Source organism: Madurella fahalii, assembly GCF_045866475.1.
Source record: "Madurella fahalii IFM 68171 DNA, scaffold_2, whole genome shotgun sequence".
Taxonomy (NCBI): Eukaryota; Fungi; Ascomycota; class Sordariomycetes; order Sordariales; genus Madurella; species Madurella fahalii.
In genome coordinates this window covers 1,961,397-1,979,132 of record NW_027263972.1, presented here as the reverse complement: position 1 = coordinate 1,979,132, position 17,736 = coordinate 1,961,397, and the positions used below count along the sequence as shown (strand labels likewise).

At 56.1% G+C, this 17,736-nt stretch overlaps 3 protein-coding genes across 3 annotated transcripts; 1 reads left to right on the top strand and 2 right to left on the bottom strand.

Annotated features, from left to right (window-relative positions):
- Window positions 1–5,118: 5,118 nt before the first annotated feature.
- MFIFM68171_03326 (uncharacterized protein) lies at window positions 5,119–7,209 on the top strand (the record flags this gene model as incomplete). Its single annotated transcript, XM_071058747.1, has 1 exon — window positions 5,119–7,209. The coding sequence occupies one exon, from the start codon at window positions 5,119–5,121 to the stop codon at window positions 7,207–7,209; it is 2,091 nt and encodes a 696-aa protein (XP_070914848.1).
- A 2,870-nt stretch (window positions 7,210–10,079) lies between these two features.
- ARO1 (3-dehydroquinate dehydratase (3-dehydroquinase)) lies at window positions 10,080–14,909 on the bottom strand (the record flags this gene model as incomplete). The annotated part of the gene is made up of 2 exons (XM_071058746.1): window positions 10,080–10,154; window positions 10,245–14,909. 2 exons carry the CDS (start codon window positions 14,907–14,909, stop codon window positions 10,080–10,082), a joined length of 4,740 nt encoding a protein of 1,579 aa, XP_070914847.1.
- Window positions 14,910–16,185: 1,276 nt separating this feature from the next.
- On the bottom strand, window positions 16,186–17,113 carry MFIFM68171_03324 (uncharacterized protein; the record flags this gene model as incomplete). The annotated part of the gene is made up of 3 exons (XM_071058745.1): window positions 16,186–16,340; window positions 16,563–16,582; window positions 17,025–17,113. The coding sequence occupies 3 exons, from the start codon at window positions 17,111–17,113 to the stop codon at window positions 16,186–16,188; spliced, it is 264 nt and encodes an 87-aa protein (XP_070914846.1).
- Between the last annotated feature and the right edge of the window lie 623 nt (window positions 17,114–17,736).

The window sequence follows — 17,736 nt, the reverse complement described above, 5'->3', positions numbered from 1 at the left end:
CCACCGGCCACGGCCGCCGGCGGCGGCCGGGCTGATTACACAGATGCTGTACCCATTATCCGTGGGAGCTGCCGGGCTCGAAAATCGCCTGGAAGTATGGGCGCGTGGGTAAACGAGATTTTACACATTGGTACATGCCCCCTATGACTTGCTTCGTTCGGCTGTTAAAGATTTTGCCTGTCTAGCCGGTAACGGATGGATGTACTGTTACATGCCTTAACCCCCGACTGCGCCGCTGACCCGCGGTTGTCGGTGCGGGTAGGCGCGGCTGGATGGCGCGGACGGGAGCATGGTCGGATGGCCCGATGTCACATGCCATAAATGTGCAGGTTTTTTTTTTTTTTTTTTTTTTTTTTTATTTCGTTTTATTTTATTTTTTTTCAGAGAAAATTTTGCGGCGCAGCTTTGCGTTCTCTGGCGACAGCGTCAAAATAATACGAATTCGGCGGGAAGAGAATGGTTGTGAGAGTCAATATGCGGGGCAACTGACTAGCTAGGCATAGTTTCTCGGAAAGGCGCGCTCTCGTACAGAGTCTGACAGATCAGCCATGCTGAATAATCGTGGACTTGTAGATGGTCGAGGGAGTTGCTAATGGTTGCTCTTTTAGGAGGGTGCCCCGTCTTTTACCTCTTCTTGGTAGTCAACCTAAAAACAATTTTCCGACTTTTTGTTTCGTAATCACTGACGAAGCCCAGTCTAGATCTATCGAGGACTTTGGAAATGGCTGGACACCACTGGGCTTGACTCGGTCCTATCTCGTAATCGATTGATTCCAAACACATTCGGTACTGTCACATAACAGTTTCTGTTACGTTAGTATCCGTACACCGTTGAGTAGCGGTAGCTGAAAAGAAGAAAAGAAACAAGGCAAATGGAATACTAGCACATGGCTCAGAAGCAACGGTGCAGCGGACGTTGCGCAATCCCGAAGGATTCTGTCGAGTCCTGGCTCTGTTCTGTGGGACGAGACAGATGAGTTGCATCGGAGCCGAGGCCGAGTCCGGCCGGCTGGCTGCACAGGCGGTTTCCAGACTTTTTCGCAACCCCCTGCAACTTCGGTCTCTGCCGAGATCCCGTCCACGACTGGTGCGCCTGTCCCGTTCCAGGATCCGTATTTTTTGGCTCATTCGGGCTTAGCACACCTTTTCCTCCCTTGTCAAGCCACGCTGCACCAACTTTGCTTTTTATAGTGCACCGCTTGGGGTAGAACAGGCAAATTTCCTGCATGAGCGGCCATGTCGTGCGACGAGATATCCGGGGGGTGTTGGATGCCAATTGCATATCCGACAAGGGACTGTCTCTGCACAATGGAAGAATTTTCTTCAACGTTCCGTCCTCGGTTGCAGAGGGAAATGCCATGTATGATCCTGGGACTTAAAAGATTCGGCGCGGCAGTGGTGTGGGCTGCCTGCCGCCTGCCAGGACTGTTGGTACAAACGGTACTTGGGGTACATCCAGTACTACACATGCACCTGCCGCATTCCCGAGAAAAGTGCGAGATCGCGAGACGGCGAAGAGACGAGAAGCAACGAGCAGGCATCCCCGAGTTTTCCATGGCAGCATGTCACGGTAAAGATTTATCAGCCTGTTTACGATACATTTGTGCAAACTTTTACAGCTGGGGAGCTGATTGGCAGCTTCGCGTCTTCGCCCCGCGCTGAGAGCTGGTGGTCCAGGTCAGCAAGCACAAATGCAATGCGGAAACAAAACCGCTGCATCAGCTGGAAAATACATGGATCGACCCAATGGTTCACATTTGCCGGCCTGGACACGGCGCGGTCTCCCGCGCGTTGTGGCCAGAATTCCGCGCAATGGTTGAGCGTCTTGGGCTGTCTCAAAGCCAACCGTCGCTCAGAGGACCTCGAGATCATACGGGGGCCCCGACAGTGTGGAAAAGATGTTGCATCTCCGCGCGCTGTTTCCGTGGAGGGCTGTGCCATCCTATTATTGGCCAAACACAAAGAGTCGGTGTCCACTTGGCAGATGCGTGGCAGCTTGTCTTGGTGCGGGTTCCGGCCATGATTGGTGCTTTGCTGGGTAAGGGGGTGATCTGGACAACCAGAAGCCCGGGATCTGGCAACGATCTTGCGCATAGGCAGGCTTCCAGAACATCCACACCCATTCATCCGGAGCTGAAATCGGTTTTGCGCATGCCAGACCGTGAACAAATCAGAGACCAGAACGCCATTGTGCACCGCTGCTGGACGCACATAAACACGTGGAGCTTAACCCGCCAGATCTAATCTCTGCCGCTTAGTCGCACAGCGACACATGGCCTGGCGCTTCTCTAAGTCGATGCCGGTCTGCCGTGCTACCGCATCAATCAAACACATCCGGACAAGCCACGCTGAGCGAGATGGCCAGGCCAGATCTGAGCTATCGGATGACGGTAGCTGAGCGCTGCGGCCGCCGGTTCGCAAACCATTACTCCCCTCGCCGAAACCGGCCTGGGGACCGACTCGGAGAATGCCATGTTTGCAAACCTCAAGAGGCAGATGCATTTTTTTGCTAAGGAAAGACACGGTGACTACCTGCCTAACCTAAGAGAAGACAAAAAGTTCCCTCCAATTATGCTACAACTGAGGACATTCGTCCGTTTCGCCGAGGCGTCGTGAATCAGCTGCGCAGTCTACTCAGTTTAATAATACAAACCTAGTAAAGAACGTTTAAAAGAAGCCCGGCCCTTGCTTTGCCCCGGAAAGCCGCGGTGCGGCTCGGCGTCGATCCTATACCCGCCGCAATCCCCGCGTTTTACAATAAGGTCAATTGTCAGGGGACCCCGATTCTAGTCCCCGTTGTTTGCCGCCGACGATTTGCAAACCAGACTTGTGCATTAAGTGCGGAGGAAGGCGCAGTAAACAGCAGTCGCACAACGCGGCACAGTTCGATCGGTCCATCGGCGAAACCGGTATCCTTTTCTTGGTCCTGCTCAAAGGGGACATCGGTCATGAGTGAGATGCATGGTTGCATCGCACCGAGAACGTAAAGCAGATAGACAGCGGAGCAGCATCCACCCGCAGGTCCGGTCCGCAACTACGCTAAACTCCGACGCCGCGCCGGTAAGCGCCACTGTGGCTTGTCGACAGTGAGAAAAAATTTGTTCTATTCGCTCTGTCCTGACTCATCATGAATAAGGGATGCGGAGCAAGTAGAGAAGAATCAGCTGCCATGGTCATGTGATACAAATGTCACGAGGGGGTCCAACCAAAGCCGTGTCCTCATGACAAGCAGAACGCACTCGAACGCTGTTGTCCAATAGGATGCCCCGGTTAATGTTTGAGTCGGCTAGGGACAAGAGCGCTGAGGATCGCAGCGCAAAACAGGATTCTGGACGCGAGCTGCACCTTGCAAGCCACACAAGCTGCTCTGTGCATCGTTACGCGCCACCTCTGATTTGGAGCCCACCTTCGGCTAGGTACGTAGTCCAGCTGCATTCCGGATGCCGCGTCGGCGCGCGTCCTCGAAAGAATAACCACATTCGACACCCTCCGATCCAGAGCATGTCCGCTTTCGGAGATCAATTCCGGGGCGTATGAATAGTAACGCGCAAGATGGCGGTCTTTTCATGTCAGTGTGTGCTGAAGGAGGCCATCCGCCCATCCAATTCCCATGTCTTGTGGCTTGGTACAGGCTGCGAGGGGTGGGCCGAGAACGTCGGAAGGCCGTGGGCAAGCGGCAGCCCATCCCACTTGGCGGCCGGATTGCAGTCGCGTTGTACGTGTACCTGGCATATCGGCTCCATTATGCGAGCGAAAGGACGGCAGGCAGGCCTGGCATTGGGTCCTTACCACCGGGTAGGATTTGGGAATAGCGGGAGGTAATCGACTTTGACAGATCGGTGCTAAGGGGTGGCTGTGCGGGACATGCGGTTCCACTAGGGATTGTACACTAATTTGTTAGTGGTCCCATTCTTGCCCAGAGGGAAGTAAACGGTTCTTGCTCTTGCACCTGCAGGTTATTTTCTGGTCCGTGCTCCACCCCAGTCGAACCTGTCGAGACCCAACATTTCCCTTCGATCCAGACCACGCTCTGGTGGCATGGTCCGCAGTCATTCAGCTTTGGTTGCATTCTCCCTACAGCACCTCTGGTGGAAATCTCGTATTCAGATTTGCACTCTTGATGGAGAGCACCCGACAGCGCTCTGAGCGTCACTCCAAGGGAAAGTGCCATGCCGTCGGGCCCTTCACCATGGCTTCACTACGTTGACCTCGGCCGCCGGAGGGTCCTAAGTGCCCGATGGCCAACACCCTTGAGCTGCTCGGCACTGCTCGGCCGCCAAATGCATTTACAGCTTTCTTCGTCCGAAAGTGCGAGCCCGGGCACCATCACCGCCTGACATCTCCGACAGTCAATCGGACACTGGTCGCCGATATTGGCAAGTGAGTTGTTGAGGCCTCATGAGGGGCCCCATGACTCAGCGCTTTGCTGTCGTCGTCAGGCATTATTAATAACAACGTGAAAAAAAAAAAAAAAAAAAAAAAAAAAAGGCCTAGTTGTAAAGTTAAGTTTGACTATTATCCTAGTTATAAGTGCTGTTCGACCAAGCAAGTAGCCCCGAACTGTATGTTTGTAAGGGAGTTTACCTGCCGAGCGTCTAGGCGCTAACTCTATGCCCTTCAAAGCTGATTAATCACCTGCCTGCAAGTGTTAGGTGATTGTCGGTTTTTCGACCGAACCCAAATATCCTGCTCTTTTCCCTTTGCGCCGAAAATCCGCTCTTCTCTCCTGCCGCTCAAGAATTCCGCAAGTGTTGCATCAGGCCTCGCGATTTCCGTTGAACATCACACGCCAAGCCGCCCAGGCCCTGGCCTCACCTTATCACCGGCCCCAAGTACAGTACACTGTGCAGCCCCGTGGGTACATCCACCAAAAAGACGGGTACCAGAAGCTGCGCCCCCGCTGCAACCGGGGTTACTGAACGCTCTGGGTGACTCCCCTTGCACGATACGTCATCTCTTCAGTCACCCCACTAGTCACGCATCCACACCCCCCTTCCCATCCCGGGTGTATTGGAGCGTCGTATAAGATAAAGGAACGACTCGTCCACATTCTACGACTTTCGCACCGTTTCGCCACTAAACAAACTCGACTTCTCCAATATCTTAGCTTTCGACAACATGACACTGCACCAAAGTCGGCCTTACAACATCTTCCAACATCCAACACAGCATCATCAACCCGCCTTTTACGAACACGCGCGACAGACAGCGCCCTTTGACACCGAAAGACTGAGCGCGCTCGATCTTGATCTCGACGTCGACCTCAGCAGCCTATCCTCATCTCCGACATCGACGCAGTCACTGCCCTCGCGGTACTCGGGCATCGGCTCCTCGCCTTTGTCTACGTTTGACAGCATCCCAACCCCGACCACTGCTGCGCCGAGGGTAGCTTACGACGGTCCTTTGTTTCCCTTTGAGACACAAAGTGTCCACTCCTTCCCAGATCCCACCGCGTCGCTGTTCGCACACACCGACCTGATGCAAACAGACGCGTGGCTTCAAAACGGCCAGCTGACGCCCAGGTCAGTCGGTCGGTTCTCGCACAATCGCGAGTCTTCTCGATCATCGCTGGGATCCAACGGCCCGATGTCGCCTTATTCGCACAACATCTCAAATCCCCAAATCGCCGTGGGCGAGTCGGTCGGTGAGAACTTCCACGGGATCTCTGGCGCCGACGACCTCAACTACCATATTGCGGCAAAGTCGTTTCCTGGTGTGTCGCACGACAGTTTCTATACGACAATGCCGAGCTACGGCCCAGCCGAGAACGGGGCCATCACGACCTATCCATCATTTGCCGCAGCGCCGAAGCGCAGGACCGAAAGAGGCCTACTCCCGCACTCCGACCACCCGATTGGGTCGGCCAGGTCACAGCCCGTGTCGGTGGCAAGTTCGATAGCATCTAACTCCCCAGCAACGCCGGCAGGGGATCCCGAGGAGGACAGAAGACACAATATTGGTGAGGTTGACTCCGGTCTTTTCGACCTTCTCTCCGAAACACCCGACTTACCATGCATGGATGAAGCAGCCATGCACCCAGCCCCCAAGCTCGACCGAACCATGACCGATGTCTACAGCGACGAGCTCTACAGCCCCAACTTTACCATCACATCGGCAACACCCGGCCAAGTGCCCATGTCCCCGAGCAACAATCTGTTCACCCAACGGCTACAGGCGGCCAACAACCAGCACCTGGCGGCATCCGGGCAGTCCCCAGCGTCGGCAGTGTCAAGAGACCAGTCGCCATTCCGCCAGGGTTCGCCGCTAGCCCCGGGCCCGATGCACGAATTCCCTTCGGCCATGGGGTCTTCGCAGGTGCGCTTCGGATCGGCGCAGCAGATACGGGAGCAGAACAAGGCCATGCAGGACGCGCAGGCTCTGCGACATCAAATAGCGCGGTCGGCAGACACGTCTACTCCGCAGACAATCTCGCCCAAGGACGCTATGCTCGAGTTCCACGAGCCCGAAGGTGACGCGAACTGCCCGCTATTCCCCCAGCAAAACACCAACGAGTTCGACGCCAACGCCATTACCAAGGCGGCTGCCTCGCAGAATCAAACGGCATTCGATGGCCTACACATGGACTCGAACTTCAACTTCCTAGCGTCGCAGTTGCCGGCAGGACTCCCGGTGCCGCAGCGGTACCCGTTTGTCCCGCAACAGCAGCAACAGGGCGCCGTGCCTTCGGCAGGCAGCACATCACTTGCGACGTCGAGGGTCAGCTCGGCAGACACGGCGGCGACAGAGTCTGCACACGGCGCCACGCCGCAGCGGCCGGCTTCCACGAACGCAGATGGCGGCACATATACCTGCACCTACCACGGGTGCACGCTCCGGTTCGATACGCCGGCGCTACTGCAGAAGCACAAGAGAGAAGGTCATCGGCAAGCCCACGGCCTCAGTGGCCCACGGCGGACCGAAGGTGCTGGTATGACATCGGGCCTGTTGAATACGCAGGCCGGACCGCACAGGTGCGACCGCATCAACCCGAGCACCGGCAAGCCTTGTGCCACCGTCTTTTCACGGCCCTACGACCTTACCCGGCACGAAGACACAATTCACAACGCGCGCAAGCAAAAGGTCCGCTGCGACCTGTGCACCGACGAGAAGACATTTAGCAGAGCGGATGCACTGACGCGGCACTACCGCGTGTGCCATCCGGACGTCGAGTTTCCGAGCAAGCACCGCAAGCGCGTGAGCCACTCGTAGGGCAATTTAGCGGTGGGCATGGAAATGTCACGAAAACTTCTACAACAGCCTTTCGGACAAGCCTCGAGACGGGCTTGGATGGACACGAATTTCCAAGCTTGTCAGGCCGTGGTTGGGCGAAGGTGATGTCGATTGCATCGCGATGACGTCGCCGGACGCAGCATGGCTTGGGCAAGGGAGGGGTGCGATGCATCATTGACAAATCAATTGCGCCGTGTCATTGGCCCCCAAGCCTTCCCATACCACCCCCCCCCCCCCACCCCCTCGACCGTCGCTCAGGGTCTGGCACTTCCCAGCGATTGCCATGCAGGGACCGGACATGGTACCCCGGCCACGCTATTTTCATTCGGGGCTTTGTTGGGCTTGCGCCTCCACGACGCAGCGCGGGGCCTCCGTCCTCGCTCGCACCAACGCAACAAAACTCCGATGAGACCCTGCCGATCTGAGTGGTAGGGCTCGCTGCGCCCCGATCATGGCATGTGTACACAATGAGATTCAATGACGTCATCGGCGCAAAGCACGATCGGCCAGGTCCGTCACTGATGCGATGGCTCCGAGTGTCGGGCTTTCCGCGCGCACCCAGCTGAGTGAATCCCCAGGTTCTCCGTCTCCAACCGCTGGACACTGCGACTCCTGGGGACGACGAAGAGTGTTCTGAGGTGTTCTCCGACTTACCCCGCTTTTCCGTGACGACGACGCCGGCAAACAGCAATTTACCTTCTCAAATGTCTTTATTCTTTATCTACGTAATTTTTTTTCTTTTTCCCTTACGTTCTTTTCGCTTTCCGTCGTCCCCTGCAAAGGGAATTTCTTTAATGTGATGATGAACGTTTATGATATTGGGGGTTTCGGCAGGCAGGGCAAGACATGAGATATAGACTGTATCACGTACGGCATGGCATGGAACGGCATGGGAAAGGAACTCGCAATTTTTGGTCCATTTCTTCTCCCCGCGGGGCATCGTTGTTCTATGTGCGTTTCTTTGCCTCGGGAGTTATGGTGATGAGCTTTTGGTGTTGGGATAAGACGAAAAGACAAAATGGGCTTAGAAAAAAAAAGCAGCGCTTTCAGCGGGAACTGGAACAACGGAAAAACTCTGGCCTTGATCGGGCACCAGCGGGTAGCATGCATCACCGGCACTGGGACTGTTTTGAGGTCTGTTCAAAACAACTGGCGATGATGGAGAGAGATTGAAGTGTAGCTCAAGTTAATGTATCTAGATGCTAATGCTGTATGATTCGCGTAGCCCTGGGTCGGTTAGCTGGCTAGCTGGTTGAGACCGATAATACCTAGTCCAAAACTACCAAATCCCGTCCGTTCTAGACATGTGCTGTGAAGCCAACCATTAGCAAGAATAACGATCGTGTAAACCGATTTTCTCACCGGCAAATCCGGGTTTGGGAAGCGGACCGGTACGAGCCTGTTGGCAGGGCCCTGCAATTCGGGCATCTAGTGACGCAGGGACTCGGGTGACGTCGTCCCACTCCCCACACGAAATCACCGCACGAAATCACCACACAGAACCAAGATCTTCTGATCTCATGTCGCGGGACCGGACTCGTTCCCAACAGAGACAAGGGTGGTAGCGATGATGCCGATGATGCTATCGTCGTGCTCAACAAGAACGGGAGGGTATATGACTAACCCAAAGACGGAAAGCCATTGACGTAAACGGAGGGGGGCGGGGAGATTATCTACGCCGAATGGGAAAGGAAAAAAACAAAGTCCTTGGAACTACCTCATCATTCTACCATCCCATATGCTTCTGTCTCTTATACCCTACATGATCTATCCATCTTCGTACGCATGCATGCATGGATGCACGCATGCAGAATGCAAAAACGCACGCGCCGTGAGGTAAGAAGTTCTCCATAACGTAACTTATGGCAGGTTGTCGAGTTGTTCGGCAATCTCAAACCATCACTCAACACGCCCTCCCGGCTTCCCCACACGCCGCGTGCTGACGTTATGCTCCAGAGACGGGTACGGGTAGCTCGCAAGGTTGTTAAGGTAGTTGAAGTGATCATTCGTTGCTCCGTCGAGCTTTGGTTGATCCACGCTGCCAAACAGAGCGGATCCCGATCCGGACCGCGAACACCAACCCTGGCCTTAACCTACCCACACAACCCCCAGAAACTCCACGACATGACATGTCCCATGGCGTCACGACGTCCTCCCATTGCCCAATCCGAGTCACCCGGATCAAGACCACCGGGCCGATCTTGACGGCACAGCGAGGGGCAGACAAATCAAGAACAACACTTGACTGGCTGTTACAACGGTAGCGAAAGGGGTGTGTATTTGTGCCAGTGTGTGTGTGTGTGTGTGTATGTGTTGGCGACATACATGACCTATTCCATGGACCACCCAAATATCGAGAATGAAGGTCGATGAGGTATGCCCGGAGTGTCGACCGTATGGATTAGCCATTGTATACAGTGAGAGTGGAGCGTACGGTACCTACAACAGACTTGCGGGATCCGAGACAGCGTACTTACCGAACCCAAGCACGTTGTTTCATGAGGAAAATATGGCACTGGGGAAAAAAAAAAAAAAAAAAAACAACTACGAATGCGGAAGGCCCTGTGAGGTAAGCAAGCAACTCGCTCAAGTTCCGCATCAAAAAGCGATCTATTTGCGGGACTCGCCTAGCTTGGTTTTTGGATGGGCACTGAACTTCCTACCACTTAGTTCTCCTCCCTCCTCTACCCAGGAAGAAAAATCAAAACTCAAAACGAAGCGTCATCAATCTTTCCCCCTTCAAAAAAACCCCTTCCCACCCCCAGGGAGTAACGTCTAGATGTGACACGGCAGAGTTGATCAGCCAAGCAAATCCCCCCTTAACCCGTCTCCCCATCCTAGCCGGCCCTTTACACAGCCTCATCCCCCACAGCAGCCGCGCGAGCATCGGCATAGAGCGGGTGGATCCCCGTCCAGAGCTGGAACTAGAACACACCAGCCGCGTTAGCAGAGCGCCTCGCTTTCGCAATAAAACTCAAAATCTCGTTTTGGATGTAATGTAGACAAAAACATACCTGATACCACCCCTGCGCAGCGAGCACCTCCAACCCAGGGATCGTCTTCCACCCAGCATCCTCAGCCAGCTGCATCAGCGGCGTGTGCCTCGGTGTGTATGCCATCTCCAGCAGCACGCGCGGGCTGGTGACATTCTCCGCCTTCTCCCTCAGCGCGGCAACCAGCACCTCCCGCATGCCCTGGTCGATGGGCTTGTCCGCGGGGATGGTGCTGATGACAACGGTAGGCAAGGCCGATTCGGCCCCGGCCGCCGCCACTTGCTCCGGCGTAGCTAGCCTCTGGATCTTGTACTCCGCCGGGAACCCATCGGCCAGCTCTTGGACCCGCTCCGGTGTCCGCGCGACGACGTAGATGGGGGAGTAGCCGAGGTGGTGCAGGGCATAGATCGCGGCACGCGTGGTCCCGCCCGACCCAACAACCATGCCGGAGCCGGGAGATGTGTGCGTGCGCTTGACGATACCCGCTGCGCGCAGCGAAAAGACCATTCCTAGCCAGTCGGTGTTGTCGCCGAGGAGGAGCGCTGGCTTGTCCCCGCTGCTACCGCTGCTAGTCCGGTTGGTCACGGGGATGATGGTGTTGACTGCGCCGATGGCGCGCGCGGCATCCGAGATCTGATCCAACAGGGGCATAATATCGAGCTTAAGTGGGATAGTTACCGACGCGCCGCCAAAATCCGGGGACCGAATAAGGTCCCGCACGTCGGAGACATTGTCCGTCTCGAAGAGCGAGTATCGGTGGGGAAGCCCGGTCGCACCGAACAGCGTGTTATGCAGTGCGGGCGAGCGCGAGGAGCCGATGGGCTTCCCGAAGAGGTAGAACGACTTCGGGTCTAGCTGGCCGATGAGGGCCAAGGCTTGTCGGATTTCCGTCGCCGACAGCTGCCCAGGTGCGGCCTTGGATGGTAGAGCCGGGTGCGACACCGGTGTCATGAAGCCGTTGAGCACCCTACTTAGCTTGCCCTCTGTGCCCATGTTCAAGGCGATCATGGGTGTGTCGTGCGCGGCTAGCATCTTTTCCTTGAAGTTGGCGAGAGCGAAGTTGTCAGCGATGTCACGGGCCACGCCGATAAGCTTGATCACATCGCCGTACTGCAATGCCTTGTTGTAGAACGGGATCCAGCTCCCATTCTTCCATGACAACCTGCGTTGGGGGTCATGGTGCGACGCAATGATGCGGGTGAAGCCCTTCCTGTCGGTCACGCCCTGCAGAATGTCCTCGGGCATTGTCATCTCAAGGTCGAGGTACTCCACTCCTGTCCGCAGACCTACTTCGTATAGCTGACGAACGAGCTCATAGTCATTGTCGGGGAATTTACCACCCTGGCTGACCGTGCGTACCGTGTAGACGATGGGGATCTTTGCGGCCGACCTGAGAAGTGCAACCTGAGTCGCGACAAATTCCGGGTCATAACTTTCCAGCAGGTCCACGCGTAGCTCGACGGCGTCAGACCCGACAACAACCTCCGGGATGATGTCGAGTGCGGTAGAGACATTAGGGACGGTCAATGAGACAAAGAAGGAATGCTTCTTCGCAAGGACATCCTCCAGCGCAGAAGACTGGCCACAGATAACGGAGAGGAATTGGCTGAAATCTGCCGGCGGCTCGAGCAGGACCTTGGAGCCATCCAGATGCGGACTGTGGTACTGGAAGTTGCTGCACTCCTGGAACCAGGGCTTGCGGCGATAGTAAACCTCCCGGATATTCTCCGAGTAGGCCGGGCGCGTCTTGTCCCTCATTAGATACTCAACGACTTGGTCGGTATCGCGATGGACGAGGAGTACACAACCACCATTCTCGTGATACGAGATGAGTAGCTTACGCGCCTCCTCCGTCTCGACGAGGCCGCCACCGCAGGAGAAGACGCGGCCCGTGGACTGGTTCTTGATCACATCTTCGAGGAGATCGAGCTCAGCCTTCCTGAACCCTTCCCAGCCGCGGTCGCCGCGGATGATTTCAGGGATCGTCATCCCTTCTCTTCTCTCCAGCTCTACATCCAAATCCACCAAGGGCCGTTTGAGGAGTTCGGACATCCATCGGCCAGCCGTAGATTTGCCTGCCCCGCGCATTCCGACAATGAAAATGGACCTGTCCGTGCCCGAGCGTGATGTCTTGACAGCGCGTTTCGCGTGCGGGTCCTCTTCTCCTTCCAAGTGCACACCGAACGACTGGGACATGATGTCCCACCATCCCGGCCATGTCTTCGCAGTGCACTCGCGTTCGAGAATGAGCACTGGGTGCGGAGACACGGTAGACAGGACGCCAAAGCTCATGGCCACGCGATGGTCGTCGTAGCAGTAGATACCTTCGGTGGGGTTTTTGAGTTCCTTGTACGGTCTGCCCGTCACCTCAATGCCGTCCTCGAGCTCATGGCAGTGTACCCCAAACTTGGCCAGCTGGTCTTTCATGGCTGCTATCCGGTTGCATTCCTTGACCCTCTGGTTGGCGATGCCCGTGATTTGGGTGGTTCCCGAGGCGACGGCGGCAAGCACAGAGGCTGTCAGGAAGGCGTCGGTCATGGGCTCCATATCAACATGCTTGATCGCCTTGAGCGTCCCGATGGGGGGCCCGGTGACGGTGGTCGACGTGTCCGTCTGCTCCACAGTGCAGCCCATCGGTCGGAGGACTTCAACAGCGAATCGGGAATCTCCTTGCAGCGACTTGGAGCCGATGTTCGGGATGGTGCAAGTCGTGCCGGTTATGGCAGCAACGGCCAGCGGATACGTCGCTGAGCTAGCGTCGCTCTCGATGACATAGTCTGCGGGATTCTTGTAGACGCCTTGAGGAATGTGGTAAGTATTAGGGTCCTCGGATGACCTCTCGACTTGGACGCCAAAGGATGCCATCATGGCAATGGTCATGTCAATGTAAGGCTGAGAGATCGGCTTGCCACCTACCAGCCGGAGCGTGACGGGCTTGTGCGCATAAGGAGCGGCCATCAAGATTGACGAGACGTACTGCGACGAAACAGTGGCGGCCAATTCAATCACGCCGCCGGCGAACCCGGCGGCCGCATCCACCTGCACCGGCAAGCTCTTTTCCTTTTCAAGGTACTTGACACCCACTCCGTTCGATCGTAGGGCGTCTACGAGCGCACCGATGGGCCTCACCTTCATCCTCGCATTGCCTGTTAGGACGGTAGAAGATATCGTGGTAGGCGAGCAGAGCGCGACAACGGATGTGAGGAAGCGTGACGCTGTGCCTGCATTGCCGAGGTACAGAGGTTCCTCGCTAGCCAGCAGCTTGCCACCCTTGCCCTTGACAACGAGCACTTCTCCGGCGTCCTCCCACGAGTAGGTTGCGCCCTGGAGTTGGGCGATGGCAGTCAGCATGTACTGAGTGTCGTCTGAGTGCAGGAGCCCGTGGATGCGCGTCGTGCCCTCTCCGAGGGCGGCCAGCACCAGCGCCCGGTTTGAGATGCTCTTGGAACCGGGGGGGGTCACGCTAACAGAAAGACCTTTGGGAACGCCGGGCGTGACCCGGATGGATGGGGAGAGAATAATCCGGATAGCCCGGTCTTCGACCACGCTCGCCTTGGGCTCGTAGGTCTTCCCGATGGCCGAGAGCAGTACAATCTTTTTCTTCCGACCTTCGTTCTTCTTGTCAACTGCCATCTTCTGCAGGAGAACATCGACGGGGCACTCCTTGCCAGCTGTCAACTTGACAATGCGCTTATCATGCAAAGAAGTGGGTAAGTCATAGCTTGCGATGCACTTGGTCAGACGGGCAACAGCACCGGGCCGGAGGACGCCAAGGAAACGGGCCAGCTCAGCCTCCTTGACCATCCCAATGGCAACGCACTCGCCATGGAGGGCTTGGGGGGCCAGGATGGCTTCGTAAGCGTGGCCGATCGAGTGCCCGAAGTTGAGCAGATTCCGAAGTCCGCCCTCCCGCTCATCCGACGATACCACCTCGGCCTTGACACGAGCAGACCCCAAAACAATGCGCTTTAGTATGTGGCGGATGGGTGCGAGGCGGCCTGCGGGGCCTGTCGACTTGGACCGGATAGCCTCGAGTATTGCCGTGGCATTCTCTTCGAGGGCCGTGAACTCGGTCTCATTCCAGATAGCGGCCGTCTTGATGACCTCGGCCATGCCGTTGATGAACTCTCGCACCGGGAGCGTTTCCAGGAACTCGAGGTCGATATAGATGCGGCGCGGTTGCCAGAACGCCCCGATCAGGTTCTTGCCCATGGGGGTGTCGATGGCCGTCTTACCACCGATGGATGAGTCGACCATGGCGAGCAGCGTCGTCGGGACTTGCACAAACCGGACGCCGCGCATAAAGGTGGCAGCGACGTATCCGATCATATCACCAATGACGCCGCCGCCGAGGGCAATGATGACAGTATCGCGAGTGCATTGCTGCGACAGCATCCAATCCTCAATCTCGGCCTTGGTCTCGCGGCCCTTGGAGTACTCGCCGGGCGGGATGGCGTAGGTGAGGAGACGGGCATCTCTGGGAGCAGCCTTGTCGAAGACGGCCTGGAAGGGCGGGACGTAGCGGGGGAAGAGGTTTGTGTCGGTGATGAGGACGTAGGTAGACGACGAGATGTTCTCGAGTAGGTCGTGAGTCACAAAGCTCAGCCAGATGCCGTGATCGACGACGATATCCTCTTTGCCCAAGATGGCGATCCGCGTGGGACCAGAGCCGCTGGCGCCTGCCATTGTTCTCAGACTGTGCGAGGGGGCTCGATTGGGCCCGGCATACGCCTGCAGTTTCGGCGACGAGGTGAGCAGGCAGAGCTGTGGTTTGGGTCGACCCTTGGGAATCAGTGCAGTGGGCTTTTTTTGGTCGTGGTGGTGGGAAGCTCTCCCGCCGTTCGCGGAGTTGGCGGGGAAAAAAACTTAAGCGGACCCCTCTCTGTCAGCCACTTACTCACCCCGTGTAACTTTGGTACCCAATGGTGTATGTGTTTGGTCCCAAATCGTCCGCCTGAGGAGCTGTGCTGATTTAGTAATCTTTGGGCCTGAAGATTCCTACACGGTCGTGGCAGTGTTTACGGAATACCTGCAGTCATCATTTTACCCTGCCGGTTAGAGCGAGGACCGGGGCTTCCCTCTTCAAGTCGAGAATCGCTTGTTGGCTTTGCGACAAATCTCGGCAGCATCTCGGAGGCACACTAATGCCCCGCCGGCGTCGCACATACCGCATCGCCGACTGTCAACAATGACAAACATCGCGGCCCGATCAAGCTGCGGTCCGACAGTCGGACACCGCAAGGAGATGCCCCACTAACCCCCTTGCTCGCAACTGACCCCACTAAGATGAGCTTGTTTAGTGGATTACCAGGTTAGCGGAGGGGGGGGGAAAGAAAGAATAAACGAAGAGACGGAAAAAGATAAATGGAAGGGAAAAAGACTGAAGAAGACGAGGAAAGAGGAGAGAAGAAAAAAGAAAAAGAAAAGAAAAAAGAAAACAATTTAAAAAATAAGAAGGCGGTATCTCGATATAACTAAGTAGCTATCCGAACTCTTAGGATTGGCCCTCCGAATGGGCCCATTCGAGTGCCTAGCCTTCCTGAGAATGATTAGAAGAGACTCTACTCACATCCACCATGCACCGTGCCTCGCATTCCGGATCCTACGGGCCGCGGCCGGGTGCGCTATGCCATCCGTGTCGTCTAGCTGTGTACTCGGTGTTCAATCGTTCGGTCGAGCCTTAACTGCCCACGGCATCCTAGCCACTATCGCTGGGCCGATAGGAGAAGCAAGCGGAAGAAGCGGGGAAAATATTCAAGGGAGAACTGAGTTATGTTGCCAAGGCACCAGCGCTGACGCAAACTGTGGCCTTATAGGACAAGGACAACAAGAGCTAGAAAGAGACATCAGGAGAAATATGGATATTGTGGTAGGGAAACCTCGTGTACTGCTCGTGGAGGAGATTGGTTAAGGGGATTGTACTTTTGTGCGAGGAGGGATGCGCCGGAGGTCTTTCGAAGTATCATTGGAATGCCTTGATCGGGCACCTCCACTCATCGTCCCGTAGACCGCCTACCATCATCGCGTTAATCAGCAAGCATTTCGCCTCGGCAGCCGAACCCGAGAGGGCCAGCATAAACTCCTTTACCGTCCTCGTCAAATTCCAGAGTCCCGCCGCTGGCAATCAGAATGCCTTCATACACGCCCTGTAACCCATCAAACTGCAGCCACTCGTTGCCCGCGCCCTCATGCAGGTGCCCAAAGACATGCAGTCTCCGACGAACCCGCGAGAGTTCCCGCAACAAGTGCACACAGCCTAGCCGTAGCAAGTCGAGATGCGCGGGCGGAGGGCCGTGCGTCACCAGCACATCGATGCCCTGTGGTGTTGCTCCCGCCTACACGTTCTCGCCACAGGGATACTGGAACGCCCAGTTACCATGGCGGGGTGTGAGGGCTACTGTAAACGCGTAGTTGGCGGCCGTTGGTGTAGGTAATGGTGGTCACCGTATCCTCCGAATAGTTGATGGCCCCCAAATCAATCGCTTCCCCGCTCAGAAGCCGCCTTTACGGTAGCACTATCGCCCCAGCTAGCATTGAGAAGCAGGTCATGGTTACCAGCGACCGCGATCTTGACGAGGTACGGTTGGGAACGCGGCCATGTCACTGTGGCCTGAAGTTCCCGCAAGGTTCGGGACTACGTAAGTTCGCTGGCATAGATAAGGATATCGCCATTCGGGAGCTGATGCTGGTTATTGTGCATGTACTAGATACACACGACGGGAACGGGGTCGACAAGAGGTTGCGCGGGAATAACACGTCAACAGGTAACGTTATAGAAGCTTGTGAGAGAAGAAAATGCACGGTTGTGCAAGCAGTGCCCCCAGATTCCCAGGCCGTGGTCGGTTTAGCAGCGCATGAATGCCTGTATCCCGGTTTCCGAAGAGAGACATGATCATGAGAAGGGATACTGCAGTCGTCAGAGCTCGAGATACGGACACTGTCTCGGCTACCGGGTGCCGCCCCCCCGCTGATTGCTTAGCGTGCTTCCGCTGAAATCGGACAGGTCAGCCAGCACAGTGCATCAGGACCAAATTCAAACTTTCTTGCTCGCCGAGATCTGGACGACACAAGCAGCAACACAGGCTTTCTGCAAGCCTTCGGGCCTGCTGCATCCCAGGTTCATGGCCAACGGCCCTAGAATTGCCACGGATTCGGGTTACACATGTATTTCCGTTCGGGTAAGCTCCGCGAACCATGAACTTACACAACAAGCTACGATACTCCTATCACTTGTATTCAAAGCTCGCAGCCCCACAGCTGCTGCCTTGAGGTTGCTTTCGGTGTGTCTTGGCACCACCACTAAAGCTCGTGAGCTGCAGGCACCAAGACCCCCTTCTCAGATATCATTGCCCTATGCGGCAGGATATTGCAGCGTTAGGATGGCGATACTGCCGTGGGGTTCGAGTCTGGGCGCGGTCGTGCTGCCTGGGGCTGAGGACTGCCCCAGAGCTACTCTCGACTAGCTTAGCTCCACGAGTTGGATATAAGATCTCTGAAGCTCAGCGATCATCTG